We start from the raw sequence: 22522 nt of genomic DNA, 5'->3' as shown, positions 1-22522 counted from the left end.
CTACTTCCTAGTTGACAGCGGAACTCTCCCGGCATGTGTTTCGGCGGAGGTGGGAACAATCTCCTGGTCAGACCATGCTCCTGTCAGTTTGGAAATATCTGTGGGGTTTCGGCCACGGACTCCCTGGCAATGGAAACTAAATGCTGCTCTTTTAACTAGGCAGGAGGTGGGGACGGATGTGGAGGCGCAGCTGGCGGAATACTTCTCCATCAATGATAATCAGTCAGTTTCTGATGAAACTATATGGGAAGCCCACAAGGCTTTTGTTAGAGGCCTTTTTATACAAAGAGCATCCCAACTTAAAAGAGAGCGCGAGCACACTAGAGCGACCTTAGTGGCTGATTTGCAACGGTTGGAACGCATTAACAAGCTTAACCCGTCCCCTTTGGTCTCTAAACAACTGGCCTTAACCCGTTCACAACTCAGGTCCTTTCTATTAGATCAGCATGAGAAGTATTTGAGGAAAATGAAAACTTCTTTTTATGCAATGGGGGACAGAGCGGGCTCATTACTTGCTAAACGTATCAAAAAGAGGGAAAGGTTAGCTCATATTAAGGCCTTGCGAGATCATTCCGGAACCCTTATACGTAACCCCATCGCTATAGCTGAGGTATTTGCACAATTTTATTCTAAATTATATAACTTAGAGGGAGATGTGAATACCCCGCTTCCATCACAGACAGATATCCAAACCTATCTGGATTCCATCTCTCTCCCAAAATTGTCGCAGACCCAACTTGAGGCCCTTAACTCTCCTTTCTCTTTATCTGAAATAAAGCAGGTTATAAAAACTACTAAACTTCATTCCACCCCAGGTCCAGATGGACTTCCTAACGATTATTATAGACGTTTTTCTTCTGTCCTTGCCCCATACCTCCTCCGTACTTTCTCCTCGTGGCAAAGGTCTGGGTCGGTCTCTGCTATCTCCCTTCAGGCTACCATTGTCACTATACCCAAGCCAGGTAAATCTACAGAGGACCCGGGAAATTATCGTCCCATCTCATTACTGAACTGTGATGTAAAATTTTTTTCTAAATTATTGGCATCTAGATTGAATGTAATTACCCCGTCCCTGGTTCATCCAGACCAGGTGGGTTTTGTGGCCGGTAGGAGGGCTGGAGATGGCACTAGACGTATGATTGACGTTATTGATGTGGCTGAAAAGATGGGTGTCCCCGGTGTGCTTCTCTCATTGGACGCAGAGAAGGCTTTTGACAGGGTACATTGGGGATACCTTAGCTCTGTCCTTAAAAAGTTCGGTTTTGATGGCCCAATACTGTCGGCTATTCTGTCGTTATACTCTAACCCTAATGCTAGGGTGCTATCTTCAGGTTTTTTGTCCTCCCCCTTCCAGATCACTAACGGAACCCGTCAGGGTTGCCCCCTGTCACCGATTATATTTTCTTTGGCTATAGAACCCCTGGCTGAGTCCATAAGATCTAACAAAAATATTTCAGGTTATCATATAGGTTCACACCACCATTTGATTGGCTTATATGCAGATGACATTATTATCACTTGTACTGACTTGCATAAATCTTTACCGGCTGTTATAACTTCTCTGTCCTTATTCTCAGCAATTTCCTTTTATAAACTTAATGCGACTAAGTCTCTTATTTTTCCCATAGCAGTCCCTTCGCCGCTTCAAGAGAGACTGAAAACAGAACTCCCCTTTACATGGCGGGATGACGGAATTCCATACTTAGGAATAACCCTTACCCGCTCAAAATATATCGCCTCAACTAACATGGGAAACTTGGTCTCAGCTCTAAATTCCGAAATCTCTAGACACCCTTTACATGGTTTTTCGTGGATAGCCCGCGTCCAAGCCTTTAAAATGTTTCTTCTCCCTAAAATTCTTTATTATTTTAGTTCCCTCCCTATTGTAATTCCTTCCAAATTCCTCACTAAACTCCAAAATATTACTAACCGATATATCTGGGCTAATAAAAAACCTAGAGTAGCGGGTAAAATTATGTATCTTCCATATACGGAAGGTGGCATGGGAGTTCCCTACATAGCCGGGTATTATAAGGCTGCTGTTTTAGAAGCGGTGAAAAAGTGGTGGTCAACCCCGCTTGAGAATTTGGGCTGGATACAGATAGAATCGAGCTTTGTCGAAGGGTCCTCATTACGGTGCCTACTAGAGGCAGAATCGCTCCGGCCGACGCCTTATTCCCCTCCGCTAATTACAATGCAGGCCACCCTTGTAGGTTGGAGGCGAGTGGTGGGAGATTGGATCTCACTGCCGCCGAGCCTGATAAATATCAATGCCCTGTCCTTTCACATACCCTATATTGATCTCCTTCCCTGGATGAAGGCTGGTATCCACTCACTGGGAGATATGTTGTGGGAGGGTACCTTCTCGTCCTTTTCCAAATTATGCTCGAACTTCTCTGGTATAGAGAAAACGGTTTTCCAACACTTCCAAGTGAAACATTTATTATCATCAATACACCGCCTCTCCTTCCCCTTATTACCTGTATGCCCCTCTTCTTTTCAAAAATTTCTCCTAGCCAACCCTCACCAGTACAAGGGCTTATCTGCTATATATAAAGCTTGTAATAACCTTTTATTTCCTATAAGACCAACTTATATGTCGCGTTGGGAGGAGGATTTATCTTTTCACGCCTCGGATGAAGAGTGGAGAGCGGGAATAAAAGCAATACAGCGGGCATCTAAATGTATCAACCACCTTGAGACACTAAAAAAGATTCATCTTAGATGGTACTATCCCCCCGATTACTTTATCTAAATTTGGAAAGAATTTCTCCCCTTTGTGCTGGAGACAGTGTGGAGGAAGAGGTACTTTGGCTCACATGTGGTGGAAATGTCCTAGGTTGACTCCCTTTTGGTTAGTTGTCTCAAACTTACTTAAATCTGTGACGGGTATTGATTTCCCTCTATCTCCTCAACTGGCAGTTCTAAACATTGGGATCGAAACACTTCCCCTAGAATTCGTACCCTTGGTCTCGAATATATTGATGGCTGCTAGGATTAGCCTCGCTGCTAAATGGAAGGCCCCGCTCCCGCCTACCCTCGCGGAGTTGGTGGTCAGACTTAACTCAACATTTCATCATGAGTACTTTCTTTCACTAGATGCAGGGGTCAGAGACAGGGTAATGAAGAACTGGGCGGGTTGGGTTTCCCACCCCTTGGCATCTCCCATAAAGTTTAGTACTTAGTCTATACATCGGATCGGATTAGGATTTCTTGAGTCTTACCGGATCCCCCCCCCCCTCCCTTCCTTTTCCTACGGTCTCATTGTCTGATATTGTTATTGTTGTTTGCATTTTTGTCTGTCTATATTATGATCCTTGGTTTTCATTCTGTAAGATCATTTCTGTCTTTGAAAATTTCAATAAAAATTTATTGGATAAAAAAAAAAAAAAAGTTCTTGATGATGCGATAGATTGTTGACTGAGGTGCAATCTTTCTAGCTGCGATACTCTTCCCTGTTAGGCCATTTTTGTGCAGTGCAATGATGACTGCATGTGTTTCTTTAGAGATAACCATGGTTAACAGAAGAGAAACAATGATGCCAAGCACCAGCCTCCTTTTAAAGTGTCCAGTGGTGTCATTCTTACTTAATCATGACAGATTGATCTCCAGCCCTGTCCTCATCAACACCCACACCTGTGTTAATGGAGCAATCACTGAAACGATGTTAGCTGGTCCTTTTAAGGCAGGGCTGCAATGATGTTGAAATGTGTTTTGGGGGATAAAGTTCATTTTCTAGGCAAATATTGACTTTGCAAGTAATTGCTGTTAAGCTGATCACTCTTTATAACATTCTGGAGTATATGCAAATTGCCATTACAAAAAATGAAGCAGTAGACTTTGTAAAAATTAATATTTGTGTCATTCTCAAAACTTTTGGCCATGACTGTATGGCCAGATTGTGGGCAGTGAGTCTATACCGGCTCAGGATCTGGCGGTCTCTGGGGTCCGGGAGTTTCTCCAGATATGGAGCCAGTCTGTAGTCTCTCTGTAGACTCAGGTACATGGTCAGTCTCTGTGAGGTGATATTGGTCCTCCAGTCACTGACATACCCCTCCTAACCCTCATCTACATCTATATCTATGTAGGTTTCCATTCATTGCCACATTTTCGCCTCCTCGCTGTCAGATCTCTGAACATGTGCGTTCAGCACTGGCGGGGGCACTACACTGCAGCCATTGGAGACACAGCAGGGGGCCCCGTTACAGATTAGTGTAGTGTAAGGTAGTTACAATTTGCTGAATATTATAAATACACTTCTTTTTGCACTTTTTTGAGTTTTCAAATAACTCCTGTATGTTAAAAACACGTTCCCTATAAGAGGCGATCACACGTCAATGCAGCCTTACGCTCAGAGATCTCGTCTCTTACTTTTGTGGTTTTGAAATAGACAGAGGACGAGCCTTTTATTGTCGCCAGCAGATCGGAGGGTCTCCGCTCCCTCTCCTGTCTGGTAATGACGCTCCATAGTTGAGACAAGCTGTTAACGATGCGTGGCAGTTCTTCCAGGAGAGCGTGCCGGGCGTTCTTAAGATTAGATGGATCAGAAGAGGACGACTGCGGGCAAGAAATAAAATAAAATATTCTAGAACATTAAAAATCCATTTGTTCTTGAGAATTTTACTAAGAGGTAAAAGTTCAAAGTTGCTTGTTTTTAAGAGCTTTTTGCCTGCGGTCTCAGTGAGCGCGTCACCGGAAGGGACGCTCATACGGCGGTGTCCGACAGCGCATGCTCCATTTTGATCACGCAGAGATATTATTGAATCAAGCGCTTTATACAATGTGCTCTGTGATTGGACATTGGCACTATTTAAACACCGCCCGCCCGTCATTGGGACACGCCCCCGGAAGAAGCTTATTGCGAAACGCGCGTTGGGGTTGAGGAGGCTGCAGCGCCCACCGCTACTTGTGTTCATAGCATTTAGGTAATGTCATTTATAGCTTATTTATCCTCATTTGGCTCACTGGGTTACTAGTTGATCTTTTTATTGGTATAGGGACTTAGACTTAGATGTCATGTTTTCCACTGTACCTTATTAATTTATTTTGATTGTACACTTTCATTGGTACAGGGACTTAAACTTAGTTGTTATGTTGCCGCTGTACACATTGGCCTCATTTATTTTTTGAGGGTTCATGGAGTTAATTATGGCTCTTCAAATGCTTTTCATATCCGACTTTTATTACCTTTATATGCCTCATTATCATTATTATTGTTAGGGCATACGAGCGCCTCCTACTGGGCATTTTTCTATTTTTATGTGTAATTAATAAATATGTTATTTTAATATATATCTCTGGATCTCTTCATTTTTTTCGGCAAATACTACTATGTAAGTCCGGAATTCTTTCGATTATTTGTTTTTAAGAACGTTGGAATTTACAATGGGGACAGAGGAAACCTGTGTAACTGTGACATCCACTAGTCAGTGTTTAAACTGATGGCACCAAAAGGAAATCAACTTGAAAGTATAAAACATACCTTCTTTTTGTGTGTGGGATGATCCAAGAGGCAAAAATGACCAATAGTGGTGAGTCCCTCCAAGAGGGTGAGGGGGTAATCTGGGGAGATGTTCTCTTTTTTGCAAGCCGAGCTGCTGGGAGAAATCCACCATGAGATTTTCTGATTTTACACATTTTTTGGATTCCATCCATCCACTTACCCCTCTATCAGTACATACATCTATATACCTGATCTGTGCATCCATCCATTCACTGATCTATATGTAATATGACCTCGAGAAGACAAACAAAGTTAATAACCACTTCTGTCTTCTCATTTGCAGCCTACCTTGCGCTATGCAATGAATCCAGCTAGTGATGACATCATTGTTAGAACCCACTAATATGGTGTAACTGCTAGGTCTCATCGGTATTCCCCAGCTTCTCCCCTCTGTCAATCCCTTCACTGGCTCCCAATTGCCCAGAGACTCCATTACATGTCCCCCCGCTATTCCCCAGATTCTCCCCTCTGTCAATCCCTTCACTGGCTCCCAATTGCCCAGAGACTCCATTACAAAACCCTAACCATGACATACAAAGCCATCCACAACTTGTCTCCTCCATACATCTGTGACCTCGTCTCCCGGTACTTTCCTGCACGCAACCTCCGATCCTCACAAGATCTCCTTCTCTACTCCCCTCTTATCTCCTCTTCCCACAATCGCATACAAGATTTCTCTCGCGCATCACCCCTACTCTGGAACTCTCTACCACAACATATCAGACTCTCACCTACCATCGAAACCTTCAAAAAGAGCCTGAAGACCCACCTCTTCCGACAAGCCTATAACCTGCAGTAACCACCGATCGACCAAACCGCTGCACGACCAGCTCTACCCTCGCCTACTGTATTATCACCCATCCCTTGAAGATTGTGAGCCCTCGCGGGCAGGGTCCTCTCTCCTCCTGTACCAGTTATGACTTGTATTGTTTAAGATTATTGTACTTGTTTTTATGTATACCCCCCTCACATGTAAAGCGCCATGGAATAAATGGCGCTATAACAATAAATAATAATAATAATAATCGGTACTTGATCAGCTATACCAGTGACTAATGTCACTACAGTGGGCTACTTTCCTCTGTAACTGGGGCCTCATATGGATGCCGAATTACAGTGGAAAATGGTAAAGTAAAATATTAAAGTGACTAAACTTTCTAAATATTTTACGCCCTTTAATTATATGTAGATCAATGAGGGTCCAAGCCCTGTAAACCCCACTATTTGATCAAAATACTGCTCAGGAGGCAAAAGAGCACAACACTTGCCAAGAGCAGAGGACAGATTCAATACAATGTGTGAAGGGGGCAGCAATGAACCCAACAATCATGTTTCAGGGTTTCCCCAGCATGGCGTAGTTTGCTACATCTTATCTGTTTCTGATCTGTGCTGACAGTGACAAATGTCACTACAGTGGGACTTTTTCCACTGTAACTAGGGCTTCTATGGAGCCCCAGTTACAGTGGAAAATGGCCTAATAAAATATTGGACGCCAATAAACTCTGTATTAAATCCATACTCCTGTTCCATGCAGTTGTGTCTCCTGAGCCTCACATTTCTAAATGATCCATTGAGCGAACAGAACCTCCACTGATCTGCAGGGAGTTTATGATAAAAAAATAAAAAAAGCAACAAAAGTGAAGTTGCTCTTGAAAAATAGAAAAAAATTCTAAAACACAAAAAAAGATAAAAGAAATTACACCACCCAAGCCAAAACATAAACAGTCACCACACCACAAATTAAAAGTTGGGACCATTAAATTAATAAAACATGGATTTTTGTGAGTACTCACCGTAAAATCCTTTTCTCCGAGACGCTCATTGGGGGACACAGAGACTGTGGGTGTGTGCTACTGCCGTCTGGAGGCTGACACTAGGCATACAAAAAACAAGTTAGCTCCTCCTCCACCGCATACACCCTCGCCCCTATAGCGGGCGGAAACCAGTTTAGTGCAAAAGCAGTAGGAGGACATACAAAAATTAGCCTTAATGCAATAAATCATATGTCTGAAAAAAGGATCACCCTGTCTTAAACAAGAAAATATGTTAAATAATAAGTATGAGCCAACCGGCTATCAGGGTGGGTGCTGTGTCCCCCAATGAGCGTCTCGGAGAAAAGGATTTTACGGTGAGTACTCACAAAAATCCATGTTTCTCCTTCGTCTCATTGGGGGACACAGAGACTGTGGGACGTCCTAAAGCAGTCCCTGGGTGGGATAACACTCACCGATCCAAGCCGCATGCTTTCCTGTTTAAAGGTGTGCCACTGCTGCTTGGAGAATTTTTCTGCCCAGGCTCGCATCTGACGAAGCCTGAGTATGCACACTGTAATGTTTACAAAAAGTGTGCAGGCTGGCCCAGGTTGCTGCCTTGCATACCTGTTCTGCCGAAGCCTGGTGCCGAAGCGCCCACGAGGCGCCCACTGCCCGAGTAGAATGCGCCCTTACTCCAGCTGGAACTGGCGTGGCTCTAATACGTTAAGCCTCCTGAATGGTTAGGCGAATCCATCTGGCTATGGTTGACCGTGAGGCTGCGAGGCCCTTCCTGCGCCCTTCGGGGATCACAAACAACAAATCCGTCTGGCGGAAAGGTGCTGTCCTCGACACGTATCTCCTGAGAGCTCTTACCAGATCCAATGTGTGGAGCGCCTTTTCCACCCTGTGAACTGGCGCTGGACAGAAAGAAGGCAGCACAATGTCCTCATTAATATGGAACGAGGACACCACCTTTGGTAAAAAAGGTGGCGGAGGCCTAAGGACTACCTTGTCCTTAAAAAAGGTCAGGAAAGGGGCTCTACAAGATAACGCTCCCAACTCCGATACTCGCCTAATGGATGTTATGGCTACCAGGAACACAACCTTTCTGGATAGATATGCCAATGAAACATCCTGTAGTGGCTCAAACGGAGCCTCCTGTAGTACCGACAGGACCAGATTAAGATCCCAGGCCTCCAATGGTGCTCTGAAGGGAGGTACTAAATGAACGACCCCCTGCAGGAACGTTCTGACCTGCAAATTGGTAACGATCTTTCGCTGAAACAGGACCGACAGGGCCGATATCTGTCTTCTAAGGGAACTTGGCGCCAAACCTGCGTCTAGGCCAGACTGAAGGAAAGCCAGTATGTTGGGCACAGAGAAGGACAATGGCGGAACCCCGTGTTCCCGACACCAATGGAAGAAAACCTTCCAAGTGTTATAATAGATCCTTGCCGAGGCTGGCTTTCGGGCCCTTACCATTGTCGCGACTACCTCGCGCCCAAACCCCGCCTGGGTCAGCACCCAAGATTCAATGGCCACGCCATCAAACGCAGGGCCCCTAAGTTCGGGTGGCAGATCGGTCCCTGGGACAGTAAATCTGGTCGTTCCGGTAGCCGCCATGGTACGTCTGCGATGAGCTGTACCAGATCCGCGTACCATGCCCGTCGGGGCCAATCCGGGGCCAGCAGAATTGCCGGAACCCCCTCTGTCTTGATCTTCCTGATAACCCTGGGGAGAAGTGGCAGCGGCGGGAACAAGTATGGGAGCCGAAATTGGTTCCAGGGTATCACCAATGCGTCCGCTGCGATTGCTTGCGGATCCTGAGACCGGGCGACAAACACGCCCACTTTGGCGTTCTTCCTGGAGGCCATCAAGTCCACGTCTGGTGTTCCCCAGCGCTGGCAAATCTGCTGGAACACCTCGGGATGTAGTGACCACTCCCCGGCCGTGATGTCCTGGCGGCTTAGGAAATCCGCTGCCCAATTCTCGACGCCTGGAATGTGAACCACTGAGATCATCGAGTGGGTCCTCTCGGCCCAGCGGAGCACATGTTCCACCTCGCGCATGGTTGCCCTGCTGCGTGTGCCCCACTGGTGATTCCCGTACGCCACTGCCGTGGGGTTGTCCGACTGAATCCGAATCGGGTATCCTGCTAGCACGTGTTGGAACTGCTGCAACGCCAACCGTATTGCTCGAATTTCCAACAGATTGATAGGGAGACGAGCTTCCTGAGGCAACCACTGCCCCTGTGCCGTGTGGTGGCAGAAGATTGCTCCCCAACCGGAGAGACTCGCATCGGTCGTGATCACTAACCAATGATCCGGAGGAAAGAGCTTTCCCTGCAGAAGCGACCGATCGAGTGTCCACCATCGAAGGGTCTGTCGGACCTGAGAGGACAACCTGCACGGGTGATCGAGTGAGAACGGGTTCCTGTCCCAAGCCGCTAACAGGGCATGCTGCAGGGGGCGGAGATGAAACTGAGCAAACGGGATTGCTTCCATCGCTGCCACCATCCTGCCCAGGACCCCCATCCCGAATCGGATAGTATGGAGGCCTGGCTGTTGAAGTCTTCGAGCTCCCTGTCGGAGTGCCCGAGCCTTGTCCTGAGGGAGAATTACCAATCCCTGGGAGGTATCGAATATCATCCCTAGGAAAACAATCCTCTGGGCCGGCGTGAGGAATGATTTCTTCCTGTTGATCATCCATCCTAGACGAGACAAGGTATCCAGTGTGATGGTGACACTCTCCTCGCACGCTGGACGGGACGGGCCCTTTACCAGAAGGTCGTCCAGGTATGGCAACACCACAATGCCCCGGGAGTGAAGAGTGGCCATGGCGACCGCCATCACCTTCGTGAATATTCTGGGGGCCGTGGCCAAACCGAAAGGCAGCGCCACAAACTGGAAGTGCCGTCCCTCGACCCCAAACCGTAGGAATCTCTGATGCGGGGGGAAAAATAGGGATGTGTAAATATGCATCCTGAACATCGATTGAGGCCAGGTATTCTCCCTTCTCCATGGAGGATATAACCGACCGGAGGGACTCCATGCGAAAATGCCTGACCCTGATGAACCTGTTTAGTAGCTTTAGGTCCAGAATCGGCCTTACCGCTCCATCCTTTTTGGGCACTGCGAACAGGTTGGAATAAAACCCTTGGGTTCTTTCGCTCCTTGGCACCAGAACGATGACCCCTTTGTGCTGCAGCACTTCGATGGCCCCCCGTAATGCCTCTGCCCGAGACCTTGACTTGGGAAGCCGGGAGGGAAAAAATCGTGTTGGCGGACTTTTTATAAACTCTATCTTGTACCCGGAAGATATCAGCTCCGTCACCCATGCGTCGCGTGCCACCGCAGCCCATATGTGACAGAACCGTTGCAGACGACCGCCAATCCTGCTGTCCTCGGGTACCGCACTTCTCGAGTCATTTTGTAGAGGGCCTCTGGGACCTGGCCCCCCTTGATCTGGGCGGACGCCCTCGCATCCTACCCAGCGGGTTGGTCCTGTAGGTCAGGGGTCCCCAACCTTTTTTGCACCAGGGACCGGCTTCAAGCAAGACCATTCTTCCATGGCCCGGCAGGGAGAGAATGGAGGCGTGTCAGGGGTGGGGCTTTGGTCATAAGGGGGCGGGGCTATGGACAGGTTTAGTAGTCAGTGCATACTTATCATAATATAACATTTATAATGTGAATGAGACTCAACTCACCATAGGTTTTGAAGTGGGAGCACTGGGCTTGTTTCCATGTATCAGTGGGAGCACTGGGCTTGTTTTTCTCCAACAAGACGGTCCCATCTAGGGGTGATGGGAGACAGCGACACCCGAAGTCTGTTCCTTATGTCCAGTCTACTCCGTAATCTCGTTTTTGCTGCTGTCATTGCAGAAAATCCAGTTTCACACAGATAGGATGTTGGAAATGGAAGCAGAGTTTTCAGTGCTTTTGTGGCGATCTCAGGATATTCTGCCTTGACTTTAATCCAGAACGTTGGGAGATTTGACATCTCAAACATACTTTTAAGGCTACCATCATTTGCAATTTCAAGCAGTTGGTCTTCTTCAAGCACGGACAAGGTCGATTCACCTGGCTTGTTCACAAATGGGTTGCGAATCCATTCGTTCCTAGTTCGTGGGTCTTTTGTGGTTGGAAAGTAATGCTCAAACTGTACTGAAAGCTGAGATAGATGATCATGCACTAGCTGGGAGAATGAAGGTTCAGGCTCGCTCTCTTCCAAAATCCCTGCTAATATTTGAAACATATCAAATATTCCTGTTCTCACTCGCCGTCCCCACACTTCTAGTTTTGCTGCATTTAAAGCCACTTTATCTGCCAACTTGAAGGCAGTTGTCATTCTCCCCTGAAGTGACAGATTAAGTTCGTTCAACAAGTTGAATATGTCAGATAAGTAAGCAAGTTTTGTGACCCATTCCTTACTACTGAAATGTGCTGCAAGTGGTGATTCTTTTTCTAAAAGAAATCTATGAAGCGGTTCTCGTAATTCAAAAACTCTGGCCAGTGCTTTACCTTTAGAAAGCCATCTGACTTCAGTGTGTAAGAGAAGACGCTTGTGCTCCGCATCCATCTCCTCACAGAGCTGCTCAAACAGACGTGAGTTAAGGGCGTATGCTTTGATGTGATTAATAACTTTAATCACATCTTGCAAAACGGTGTTAAGTTCAGGTGACATTTTTCGGCTTGCCAGCATTTCTCTATGGATGACACAGTGCGTAGACTCGCATTCAGATGCAACCTGTTTGACCCTAGTAGTTAAACCAGAAAACCGTCCAGTCATGGCAGCTGCTCCGTCCGTGCATATACCTACACAAAACGACCAGTTTAATTTTCCTGATATGTAATCATCCAAAGACTTGAATAGTTCTGCACCTGTGGTGTTGGCTGCCAACAATAATGCACATAACATATCCTCATGCACATCCTCCTGGAAAATATATCGCACATAAACAAGCATCATTGCTTTGTTGTCAACATCAGTAGACTCATCAACCTGGATTGCATACCATGGTGACATATTAATCCTCTCTAACAACTGTCCCTCGACGTCTTCTGCTATTTCATTAATTCGTCTAGTGACAGTGGTCGCTGAAAGAGGAACCTGTGCCACATTTTTAACTGCAGCCTCTCCAAAAAGTTCGTGGCAAATGTCCTTAGCAGCAGGCAGGATCAACTCTTCACCAATAGTGAAGGGCTTCTTAGCCTTAGCAATGCGGTTAGCCACCAAAAATGATGCTCTCAGTGCAGACACATTTGTTGATGTGGTGGCCTTCAATAATTTCTTCTGTCCTTCATGTTCACGCTTTTTTCTTTCAAAAAACTCCAAAGGCTTGTCTTTTGATGCAGGGTGCTTGGTCTGTAAGTGGCGAGCCAGTTTTGAAGGCTTCATGGCCTCATTAGATAGCTGGTCACCACATATCACACAGAGTGGGCTTGGGGCGTTTGAATCGCCTGTTGCGATGAACCCATAATTTAAGTAGGACTCATTGTATTTTCTTTTAAATGCAGCTTTCTTTTTTTTTGCAGTCATGGAGTCTTCATCTGTCTCATCATTAGGTCTTTCTCCCTTTTCAAAGAAGCTCTCTAGCAATGTTTGTTTTTTACTCATTTTACAAGAGTTGGAGGCGTAGTGGGCCCCTAACGCTGAAAGATGGATACTTCTACTGATGACTGTCACTGCTAATAATGATTGGAACCTACAAGGAAATGGAGCATTGAGCACTTAGAAAAAATTGTACTGGAGTACTGTATACATGCTGATTATTTTTTAATCATGGTGTATGCATGGCTCTGCTCTCACCCTTGTATACCTGGCTCTGCTTCCACTCTCCCATCCTGTATACATGGCTCCATTCTCCCTCCCTTGTATATATGGCTCCGCTCCCAGTCTCCCTTGTATATATGGCTCCGCTTCCAGTCTCCCTCCCTCCCTTGTAAATATGGCTCCGCTCCCATTCTCCCTCCCTAGTATATATGGCTCCGCTCCCACTCTCCCTCCCTTGTATATATGGCTCCGCTCCCATTCTCCCTCCCTTGTATATATGGCTCCGCTCCCATTCTCCCTCCCCTGTGTATATGGCTCCGCTCCCATTCTCCCTCCCCTGTGTATATGGCTCCGCTCCCATTCTCCCTCCCCTGTGTATATGGCTCCGCTCCCATTCTCCCTCCCCTGTGTATATGGCTCCGCTCCCATTCTCCCTCCCCTGTGTATATGGCTCCGCTCCAATTCTCCCTCCCCTGTGTATATGGCTCCGCTCCCATTCTCCCTCCCCTGTGTATATGGCTCCGCTCCCATTCTCCCTCCCCTGTGTATATGGCTCCGCTCCCATTCTCCCTCCCCTGTGTATATGGCTCCGCTCCCATTCTCCCTCCCCTGTGTATATGGCTCCGCTCCCATTCAGCCTCCCCTGTGTATATGGCTCCGCTCCCATTCTCCCTCCCCTGTGTATATGGCTCCGCTCCCATTCTCCCTCCCCTGTATATATGGCTCCGCTCCCATTCTCCCTCCCCTGTGTATATGGCTCCGCTCCCACTCTCCCTCCCTTGTATATATGGCTCTGCTCCCATTCTCCCTCCCTAGTATACATGGCTCCGCTCCCATTCTCCCTTCCGTGTATTTGGCTCCGCTCCCATTCTCCCTCCTGTGTATATGGCTCCGCTCCCATTCTCCCTCCCCTGTATATATGGCTCTTCTCCCACTCTCCCTCCCCTGTATATAGGGCTCCGCTCCCATTCTCCCTCCCCTGTGTATATGGCTCCGCTCCCATTCTCCCTCCCCTGTGTATATGGCTCCGCTCCCACTCTCTCTCCCTTATATTTATGGCTCCCCCATCCTCCCCATCATACTTACCCTCACGTCGCTGAACTTCCTTCCCGTCGCTGCACGTCGCTGCACGTCCCTGCATCTCGCGGCGCTTCAGCTTCTTCCTGTGCGGAGCGGTCACGTGCTACCGCTCATTAAGGTCCATGAATATGGACGCCACGCCTATGTGGCGTCCATATTCATGACCTTAAATGAGCGGTAGCACGTGACCGCTCAGCGCTGGATGAAGCCGCTGCTGGATGAAGCCGCCGCGGGATGCAGGGTGAGTATCAGCTGCTGCACCGCCCCCCGGCTCCCCTTGTGTCCGCGGACCGGCAAGGGCACTGCAACGGCCCGGTGCTGGGCCGCGGACCGGCGGTTGGGGACCCCTGCTGTAGGTGACCTGACGCTCTTTGTCATGGTTATAGCGCGCAGGAGCGGGGGTACTGGCCGTTGCCGTCCACGCGGGTGCGCGAAATGCCCAAAAACGCGCCTGAGGCTGACGAAATGGCGTCCTTGTCTTCTGTTGTGGGAGAAAACTACTTTTACCCCCTGTTGCGTCCGAAATGAGTCTATCCAATTCTTCCCCAAATAGTCGGTTACCCTGAAAGGGCAGGGAAGTCAAGGATTTTTTAGACACCGAATCAGCCCGCCACAGCCTTAACCACAAGGCTCTCCTAATGGCGATTGCGTTTGCTGCTGCAAGTGCTGCGCTATTAGCTGCATCCAAGGATGCATTAATTAGATAGTCACCCGCCATTGCGATCTGACTTGTTATCTCAGCCACCTCTGCTGGCAACTCCCTATCCTGCAGGATCTCATTTAAAGAGTCCGACCAGGACATCATGGCTTTGGCTACCCATGTTGCCGCAAAGGAAGGGAAGAGTGCTGATCCTGATGCTTCGTATACCGAGCGCGCTAATCCCTCTATGAGCCGATCCGTGGGGTCCTTGATGGCCGAACCACTAGGCACTGATAACAGGGATCTCGAGGCCAGGCGGGATACCGGGGGATCCACCGCCGGAGACTCTGCCCATTTTTTACAGAGCTCTGGCGCAAATGGATATCTTGATCCTAGCGTCTTCTGTCCTGAAAAACGCTTGTCTGGCCGTTCCCGGTGCCGCTGCACTATATCCTCGAACTCAGGATGAGTGCTGAACACTCTCCGCGGCTTCCGGGCCTTTTTAAAAGACACCTTATGCCCTGCGGTTAGGGTGACCTCATCATCAATACCCAGAGTCTGGTTGACAGCCTCAATGAGACTGTCCACCGTCTCCCGGCACCCTGGGGTGTCCAGGTCCAAGGATTCTTCCACATCCTCTACTGAGCTCTGCTCACTCCCTGAAAGGGGTGACGGCGAGCGTGATGCCACACTCGCAGATGCTGAAGCACCGGAGGGGCCTGGCGACACAGTATGGGTTCCCTTCATATGTGCCTGCCTAGAGAGAGTGCGGCCCCTGCAGGCCGGCGGCTCATGTGAGGAGGCAGAACCCTCCCAACCAGGCGAGCCATCATCTCTACCCCTATCCGGGGCCTGAAGGGTCTCAATTGCCTTTGTTAATGATACCATAGACCGAGAGAGGGATACCGCCCACTCTGGGGGTTCCGGACCCCTGGGCTCTGCTGCGGGGGAGGGCTCCTGGGCGCGTTCGGTGACACAGGTTTCACATAATTTACTGGTCTGCGCTCGTGGGAATCTAACCCCACAGGAAACGCATGCGGCATAGAAGGATGCGTGCGCTTTACCTTTTCCAGACATACTGCTGGAAAAAGGCCAGAAAAATAAATAGATAAATAGATTCTCATATACACAAATATATATATGCTGGAGGGGCCTCCCACGGCAGGAGCCGGGAAAAGGACTACAGAGGGGTAAGTGTGACCCCGGCCTGAAGGCCACGCTAGGGCATATAGGGCTCCCCTCTCCTCCGCATTCGCCCTCCTTGAAAAAAGGAAAAAAAAAATATATATATATTTTTTTTTTCCTTTTTTCAAGGAGGGCGAATGCGGAGGAGAGGGGAGCCCTATATGCCCTAGCGTGGCCTTCAGGCCGGGGTCACACTTACCCCTCTGTAGTCCTTTTCCCGGCTCCTGCCGTGGGAGGCCCCTCCAGCTGCGTTGGTGGCGGTCTCCGGGGACAGCCGCGCTTTGCGGTAAGCTCCTGCGGCCTACCCCGGACTGCCGTCGGGGACTCCATTTTATCCGGCGCCCGCCCTGCCAGGAGGGGGGCGGCGCCGGAAGTGACGCCGACGGACGCCGCACTGAGGGCGGGACTTCCGCCCGCGGATCAGGCCGGAGCCGCGGCCTAAATTACGATACCCCCCCGCCCCAGATCCTGTAACGCCGATACCGGGGAAGGGGGGCGCCGAAGCGACGACGCCTAAGACGCGGCCGGAGCGCTGCCGCCCACTTCCGCCCGCGGCCTAGGCCGAAGCCGCGGGCTAAATTAATGGCGCTACCCACCTGGGGTCCAAACGCCGGGCCCCAGCGACGTCCTCTCCTCCACCTCCTGTGCAGCCACTGCCCGCTCTGCCCCAGGTATTGGGGGAGGTATTGGGGGGGGGGGGGGGGTTTGGGGGGGTGGTCCACCTGACTCTGCGCCCAGGGCCCTCCGCACCTGCTAGTCTCCTTCTTGGACGGTGCAGGCACCCTAACTCCGTCTGCCCTGTAGGGGCGAGGAGAGGGACCGTCCGCCGCCGTGCAGCACCGCCGTCAAGCGATGGTGGAGCAGTGGGGGCGCACAGACTAGTCTTGTGCCCGTGTGCAAGCCCATGGTTTCCATACCTAGGGGTGGACAGGGCTAAGTCTGGCATAGTGTCCCACGTCGCGGGAGAGGAGACGTGGAGGGACTCTCGCACGTAGTCGCCCGTTGCTGGTTTGGGGAAATCGGATCCTTTCTATAGGATGCGTTGCCCCTTCTCGTCTTCAAAAAATAACAAACACGAAAAATAGATGTCTGGGGAAAAGTCCCAGAGGTGTCCCTCGGTGCAGGAAAGGAAACGCGGAGCGATGCTCAACGCGTGCTCGCCCGTTGATGGTTTGGGGAGATCGGACCCTTTCTATAGGATCCGTCGCCCCTATCTCCTCTTCATAGTGAGAACCGAAAAAGAAACCTAGTCTGGAGAAACCAGACTGCGTGTGCCTCCAAAGACACTAAGCAAAAAACTGGTTTCCGCCCGCTATAGGGGCGAGGGTGTATGCGGTGGAGGAGGAGCTAACTTGTTTTTTGTATGCCTAGTGTCAGCCTCCAGACGGCAGTAGCACACACCCACAGTCTCTGTGTCCCCCAATGAGACGAAGGAGAAAGTATAAAATTGCTTAAAATAAGTGTCTGATCGTCTACAGCTGTCACCCTTTTGGGGTGAACTTACCTCATTTTGACGGATTCATTTTCATATTGCTTCACGAGTTCATCCAAATTCTTACATATTTGTGCCACAAATGGGGCGACGGTCAGTCCTAGAGATTTGCCAAAATAAGGCAAAGATGATGTGACCAAAGCCACCCATGGAGGGTGCATGCCGTAGCCGTACTCTGGGCGTAATGCTCTGACGACCGCGGACACAAACAATCCTTGTGAGGTTATGGCGTGTGACTGTACGTACTGCATGGCGTTAATAGACTGCTGAAAATTCAGCCCCCGATGCCATTCCTTAGAAAGGTCTACCGGAGAATCAGGGTCTTCTTGTAATTGCCGCAAGTGATGCTCCAGGACAATCAAAACCTGGAGAAGCTTCAGCAGCTCAATCTGAAGAGGATGCTCGCTCCAGATCTGGTCTTGACCAAAATTAATGACGCTCTCCTCGAACAAGCCGTCATCGGTCAGGGCTCTGTTGCTGTTGTGAGACACAAGCTCATATTTCTTCTGACTCGTATACATGGAAGCCGACAAGGACAAAAGCACAAACTCCTGAACTTTGCATCTCTCTAGTAAGTGGTGGATGAAGTCCACGTTCTTCCCCTCCGAGTTCTTGGCTATAGCCGCCAGCTGTGATATCACCCTTATGAGGACTTCTACGCTTTTCACTTGGACGTCCCGATTGCCCAGCACGTCCCTGTGACTCACCTTCAGGTAGCACGGGTAATAAGAACGCAAAAAGCTTAGGCACAGGTACGTCAGGAGTTCAATCAAAAGAGAATGAGGGCACACGGACGGCGACTGAGTCTGAAGCTTGCCATAGAAGCTTTGCCCGACCAGAGCTTCTTGGTGGCGTGCGAGAAGGTTGTATATTAGGTTGAGGTGGGCGGTGGAGCTGGTGTCCATACTGGTGCTGGCGACGGCTTCAATAAACTCTTTAGGGTTGGTTTTTAGAACAGCCTCCAACACTGAGATAGCATACAACACCCTCTTGGAGTCATAAGGCTGCAGATATAGGAGGATGTGTTTGAAAAGAGCTTCGATTAATTCTTCTTTTTCTTTCTGCTGCTTGACAAGCTTGGATGTCCTGATGGCCTGAAGCTCCAGCTCTGCCTCGTCATCACTAGAAAGTGACTCTGAGGTCTGCGTGACATCGGATTCTGTACGTACCAAGTGTAGCAACGCGGCAGGTCTGGCCACATCCATACAGGACATATGGGGCTGACAAAAGGGCCTAGAAGACCCCTGCCCGTCGATGTTGTCTCCGTTACTCCAGCGTTGCTCGTTACTTGAGTCAACAGAGCTGGGGTTAAAAGAAGACGTGTTTTCACTGGCACTCTGCCCCATGCTGGTGTCCGCGGATTCTGTGTGCTCACTGTCCTCCTTGTCGTCGTCCTCGCAGAATGGAGGCACAGCGCTCTCTGAAATGCGGTGATCAGTCAACTCATTTTTCATCTTCTCGGGATCCTTTTCCACCTCAGCCCAGATAGCCTCTCTGTCCACTGTGTTAAACTGAGGGAGATTCTCATCTGAATTACTCTCGGGATAGTCTGGACATGTTGCGCTGTCTTTCAAGGAAGATCTCTTCCGTCTGCACCAGTAGCTGATTTCTTCTGTATATAAAAAAGGAACATACATAACGATGAAGATATGGAAATATCGGCATGGAAACAACTGTATATTATATGCACATCCATTATGTTTCTCTTCCTATCAGTGGAAAGCTACTGATGGAGTCCTGAAAATGGAGGCTCTTCAGTCCATCCTACCCAATCACTAAGGGTTTCAGCAGACGGACCTAAAGCAACCCGCCAATTATAGGACAAGCTGCTTTCAAAGTATTCCCCTACCTATAATATAAGGGATGACTTACTGATCAGTGATAGAATGAATGTAGAGAAGGTGCATTTGATCTTCTTGGAAGACTGAAAGCCCCAGTGGTCAGACCACCAAGTTATCTTATGAATAGGGAATGACTCCTTAAAGGGGGTTATGTTACCATCCCGAGAAAAGTAATAGCAGGGAAGTGGTAAATGGTCCTGTGGGCCAATTATCACCTATCCACAAGATGATTGTTGGGGGTCCGACTGCTGAGACACCAAACAATCCTCCTCAAAGACCCCCATGTGAATGAGGTAGTGGAGAGTAGACGTGACCATCAGAACTATAGACCGTGAAAGAAGCTGCGGTCGCACATAGTTACTACCGCTCCATTCACACTGGGGACTGTGTGATCTACGTTCTTCGTATCAATGGAGGGCCCCAGCACTTGATATGTTGTTTATGGAGAACCGATTTAAAGATCTTAACCGCTGCAGCCCTTGATGGTTAAGGAGGTGGCCCCACTAATATCGGAACGTGCCCTACTAAAGTAGTGAAAAAGGAGTATCCACCGTGATATAAACCAGTATGTCAGTGTGTTATATATCATCAAGGAAAGTATGGCCGACGCAGAGTGATAAGCGTCTGTCGTACCTGAGGAGTTTTTCTGCTTAATGCACTGAATGGACGTCCTTTGGGTCTTAGGATGCAGCAGAAGCAACAGGACGGGTTCGAGGATCCTGGCGACATCATTTAAAGAGAGCGCCCGTACCAACCAGCCCTGAGCGGCGGCACCGATGGCTCCATCCGTGCAGTTCAGACTGTCCAGAACCACAAAGAGAGACCTGCAGAACGCAAAGCATGAACAACGCATCAGATAAAAGAGCGGAGAGTCACAGCCGCCATGTCTGTAAGGCAAAATATCTCCGTCACCTGTCGAAGGATCTGTTATGGGATGACACACGGCTGCCTTGTATCTCCCTGGTCAGGTGCCAAATCACAGAGAAGCGGAACAGCGCCTCCAGTCTGATCACCTGCAAAGTATGAGACATGTTGAACTGTGGGATCCAGAATCCATGCTTAAGGCCTCATTTACACCGTATGCATATGAGAAGACACAGATCCCTTTACATCAGTGATCTGGATTATTCAGCCATTTTTGAACAGTAGGTCCAAAAGGGGCAACAATTTTTCTCCTGGCCAAGAAAACAGACGGCACACGGACGAAACAGAGATGGCGTCCGTGCGATATCCGGCTTTTTTACAGACCCATTGACTTGCATTGATACACGACTCAAACTAAAGACGTGGCCATTTTTAAAATCCTTTTATAGGACGCTTGGTGGAAGAAGAAAAAAAAAAAAAAAAGACATGAACGACACCATGGATTTTAATGGGTACATCTTCTATCTGTAGAACACACAGGTAGAAGATGTACCTGAAAAATGGACGTCTGTATGAAGGGCACAACAGCTGTGATTGACGGCCGCATTCTCACGAGTGGCCGGGACAACGCAAACTTAATGCCTCAATCGGGGGTAGGCAATTCTTGGCCTTGTATGAGACTTGTGGTTGTGTCAGGACTTGCCGCATTCTGGCCATCTGAAGGAGGCATTAATCTTGGTGTTACCTTTGCTTTTATCAGAGGGGTCACAAAGGACGATGGCACATGGAGATAATTGCAGATGAGGTCTCATTTCTGCCCCCTGGAAAACCTTTGGTGGCTGCACATCACCCAGAGCCCCCCCATCAACAGATGAGTCTTCAACCAAGTTAATCCCAGCCTGTTTGGGCCTTAATGACGCACTCATTTATTATTTTGACTTAAAATAACAAAAGGAAAAATTTACCTTCAGACCTATGAAGGTAAAACCCCGAAATACATGAGTATCCCCCCCGGCTGGCCGGCCTCACCTTATTGTTATCCAGCAGGGTCTGGCAGATGATCTCCTCGCACATATTGGCGGACGGTGCCAGGCAGTGCAGCCGGTAGAACAGCTCCACGCAGGTGATGTGATGTTCTCTGGTCTCCATGTTCAGCTGGTTCCACAACACGTGAGCCACACTCTGGGGTACGACAGAGGCCACACCGAATCCTTAACGTCTCTTTTATATTATATATTCACTTTGTGCATTTTGATACAATTTTTTTTATTGCTATGAAAAGATAAAGTAACTTTGCAAATAGTTTTGGTTAAAAACCTGCTACCGTTTTATGTCCGCAGCTCCAATGTATCGCCACAGTCACCGCCAAACGGTAACGTGTTTGTTTTTGGATGAAAAAAAATGATTGGCTACAAACAAAAGACTTTCATTTAACCTTAAGGAGACTTACAGGGTAAAAGTCTGTCTTCTCTGCTATAAGTTTGAGGACTCCCGGAGGGACGGGTGGAACGGTGACCATCTGCAACTTTCCAAACACCTCGCTGTAGCCGGCCATTTTTGAGCGCTTTATCCGGTCTTCCATGACCAGCGAGAGGGACTGCGAATGATTCACGACTTCCAAAAGGGTGGAAATGGCCACGTTCTGAATGTAGCAATCCTTCACGCAGCAGCAGACCGTCATTAGGGACTTGAACCACAGCGGGAACCCGGTATCGCCAGACCCTGGTAGTACAAATGCAAGTGTCACCAAATCCACACCTCTTCTAAATAATAAAGTCAGAACACGTCTAGCACCAAATTCAGATTTATGCAGTTTTATTCGCTGTTCACATCCAAAGAGAAAGAAAAGAACTGAATATTGCCCATCAGTTCTCTGCAGACAGTCATGTGACCTGCACAACTAAACTCCCTTAGTACACTGTCCTGTAGATTCCCGCAGAATGATACATTTAGTTTCTTGATTGCTTCTTCATTGGTGGAAACAGGAAACCAGGGTTTAGCTGGGTTACAAGAAAAATGTATCTTTTTCTGTCTCAATGTGGCAGTGACTGCAGCGATTTTCAACCCTACATGTAAAATTAAACTGGGAAATGCAAATACGGTATGTCAGGCAGAAGTGAAGTGTTCCTTTAAGCCCACGGTAAATTTTTATTTTTTGCTCTTTCGTGTTTTTTTTTTCTCCCCTTCATCTAAGAGCCATAACGTATCTGTTTTTTTTTACGACAGATTATTTTATTTTAATTTTTTTTATAGCAGGATGAATTGTGGCTTAGAATGACACCATTAGCTTCGTCAAAACATGTAATGAAAAAACTTGGAGAAAAACAATTCCAAGTGAAGTCAAAATGTAAAAAACACACACTACGGCCACTGTTTTTATGGTGTTTATTG

At 48.4% G+C, this 22522-nt stretch overlaps 1 protein-coding gene across 2 annotated transcripts in view; it reads right to left on the bottom strand.

Moving 5' to 3' along the window:
* The window catches only part of DOP1B (DOP1 leucine zipper like protein B), a 117671-nt gene that overhangs the window by 38934 nt on the left and 56215 nt on the right, over positions 1-22522 (bottom strand). Inside the window, exons 15-21 of one of the 2 annotated variants that reach the window (XM_073584644.1) lie at positions 21582-21853; positions 21161-21313; positions 20180-20280; positions 19901-20091; positions 17439-19038; positions 5483-5597; positions 4372-4557 (exon numbers count right to left, since the gene is read on the bottom strand). In XM_073584644.1, the coding sequence (XP_073440745.1) occupies positions 4372-4557; positions 5483-5597; positions 17439-19038; positions 19901-20091; positions 20180-20280; positions 21161-21313; positions 21582-21853 (2618 nt within the window). The remainder of the gene's footprint in view (positions 1-4371; positions 4558-5482; positions 5598-17438; positions 19039-19900; positions 20092-20179; positions 20281-21160; positions 21314-21581; positions 21854-22522) is intronic. The other variant, XM_073584645.1, reaches the window with a different exon arrangement.

The sequence above is a fragment of the Dendrobates tinctorius genome, unplaced genomic scaffold, assembly GCF_039654945.1.
Source record: "Dendrobates tinctorius isolate UK_male_01 unplaced genomic scaffold, ASM3965494v1 ptg000084l, whole genome shotgun sequence".
Classification (NCBI taxonomy): Eukaryota; Metazoa; Chordata; class Amphibia; order Anura; family Dendrobatidae; genus Dendrobates; species Dendrobates tinctorius.
Note: the sequence above shows the minus strand (reverse complement) of the source record. Positions and strands in the feature narration are given on the sequence as shown.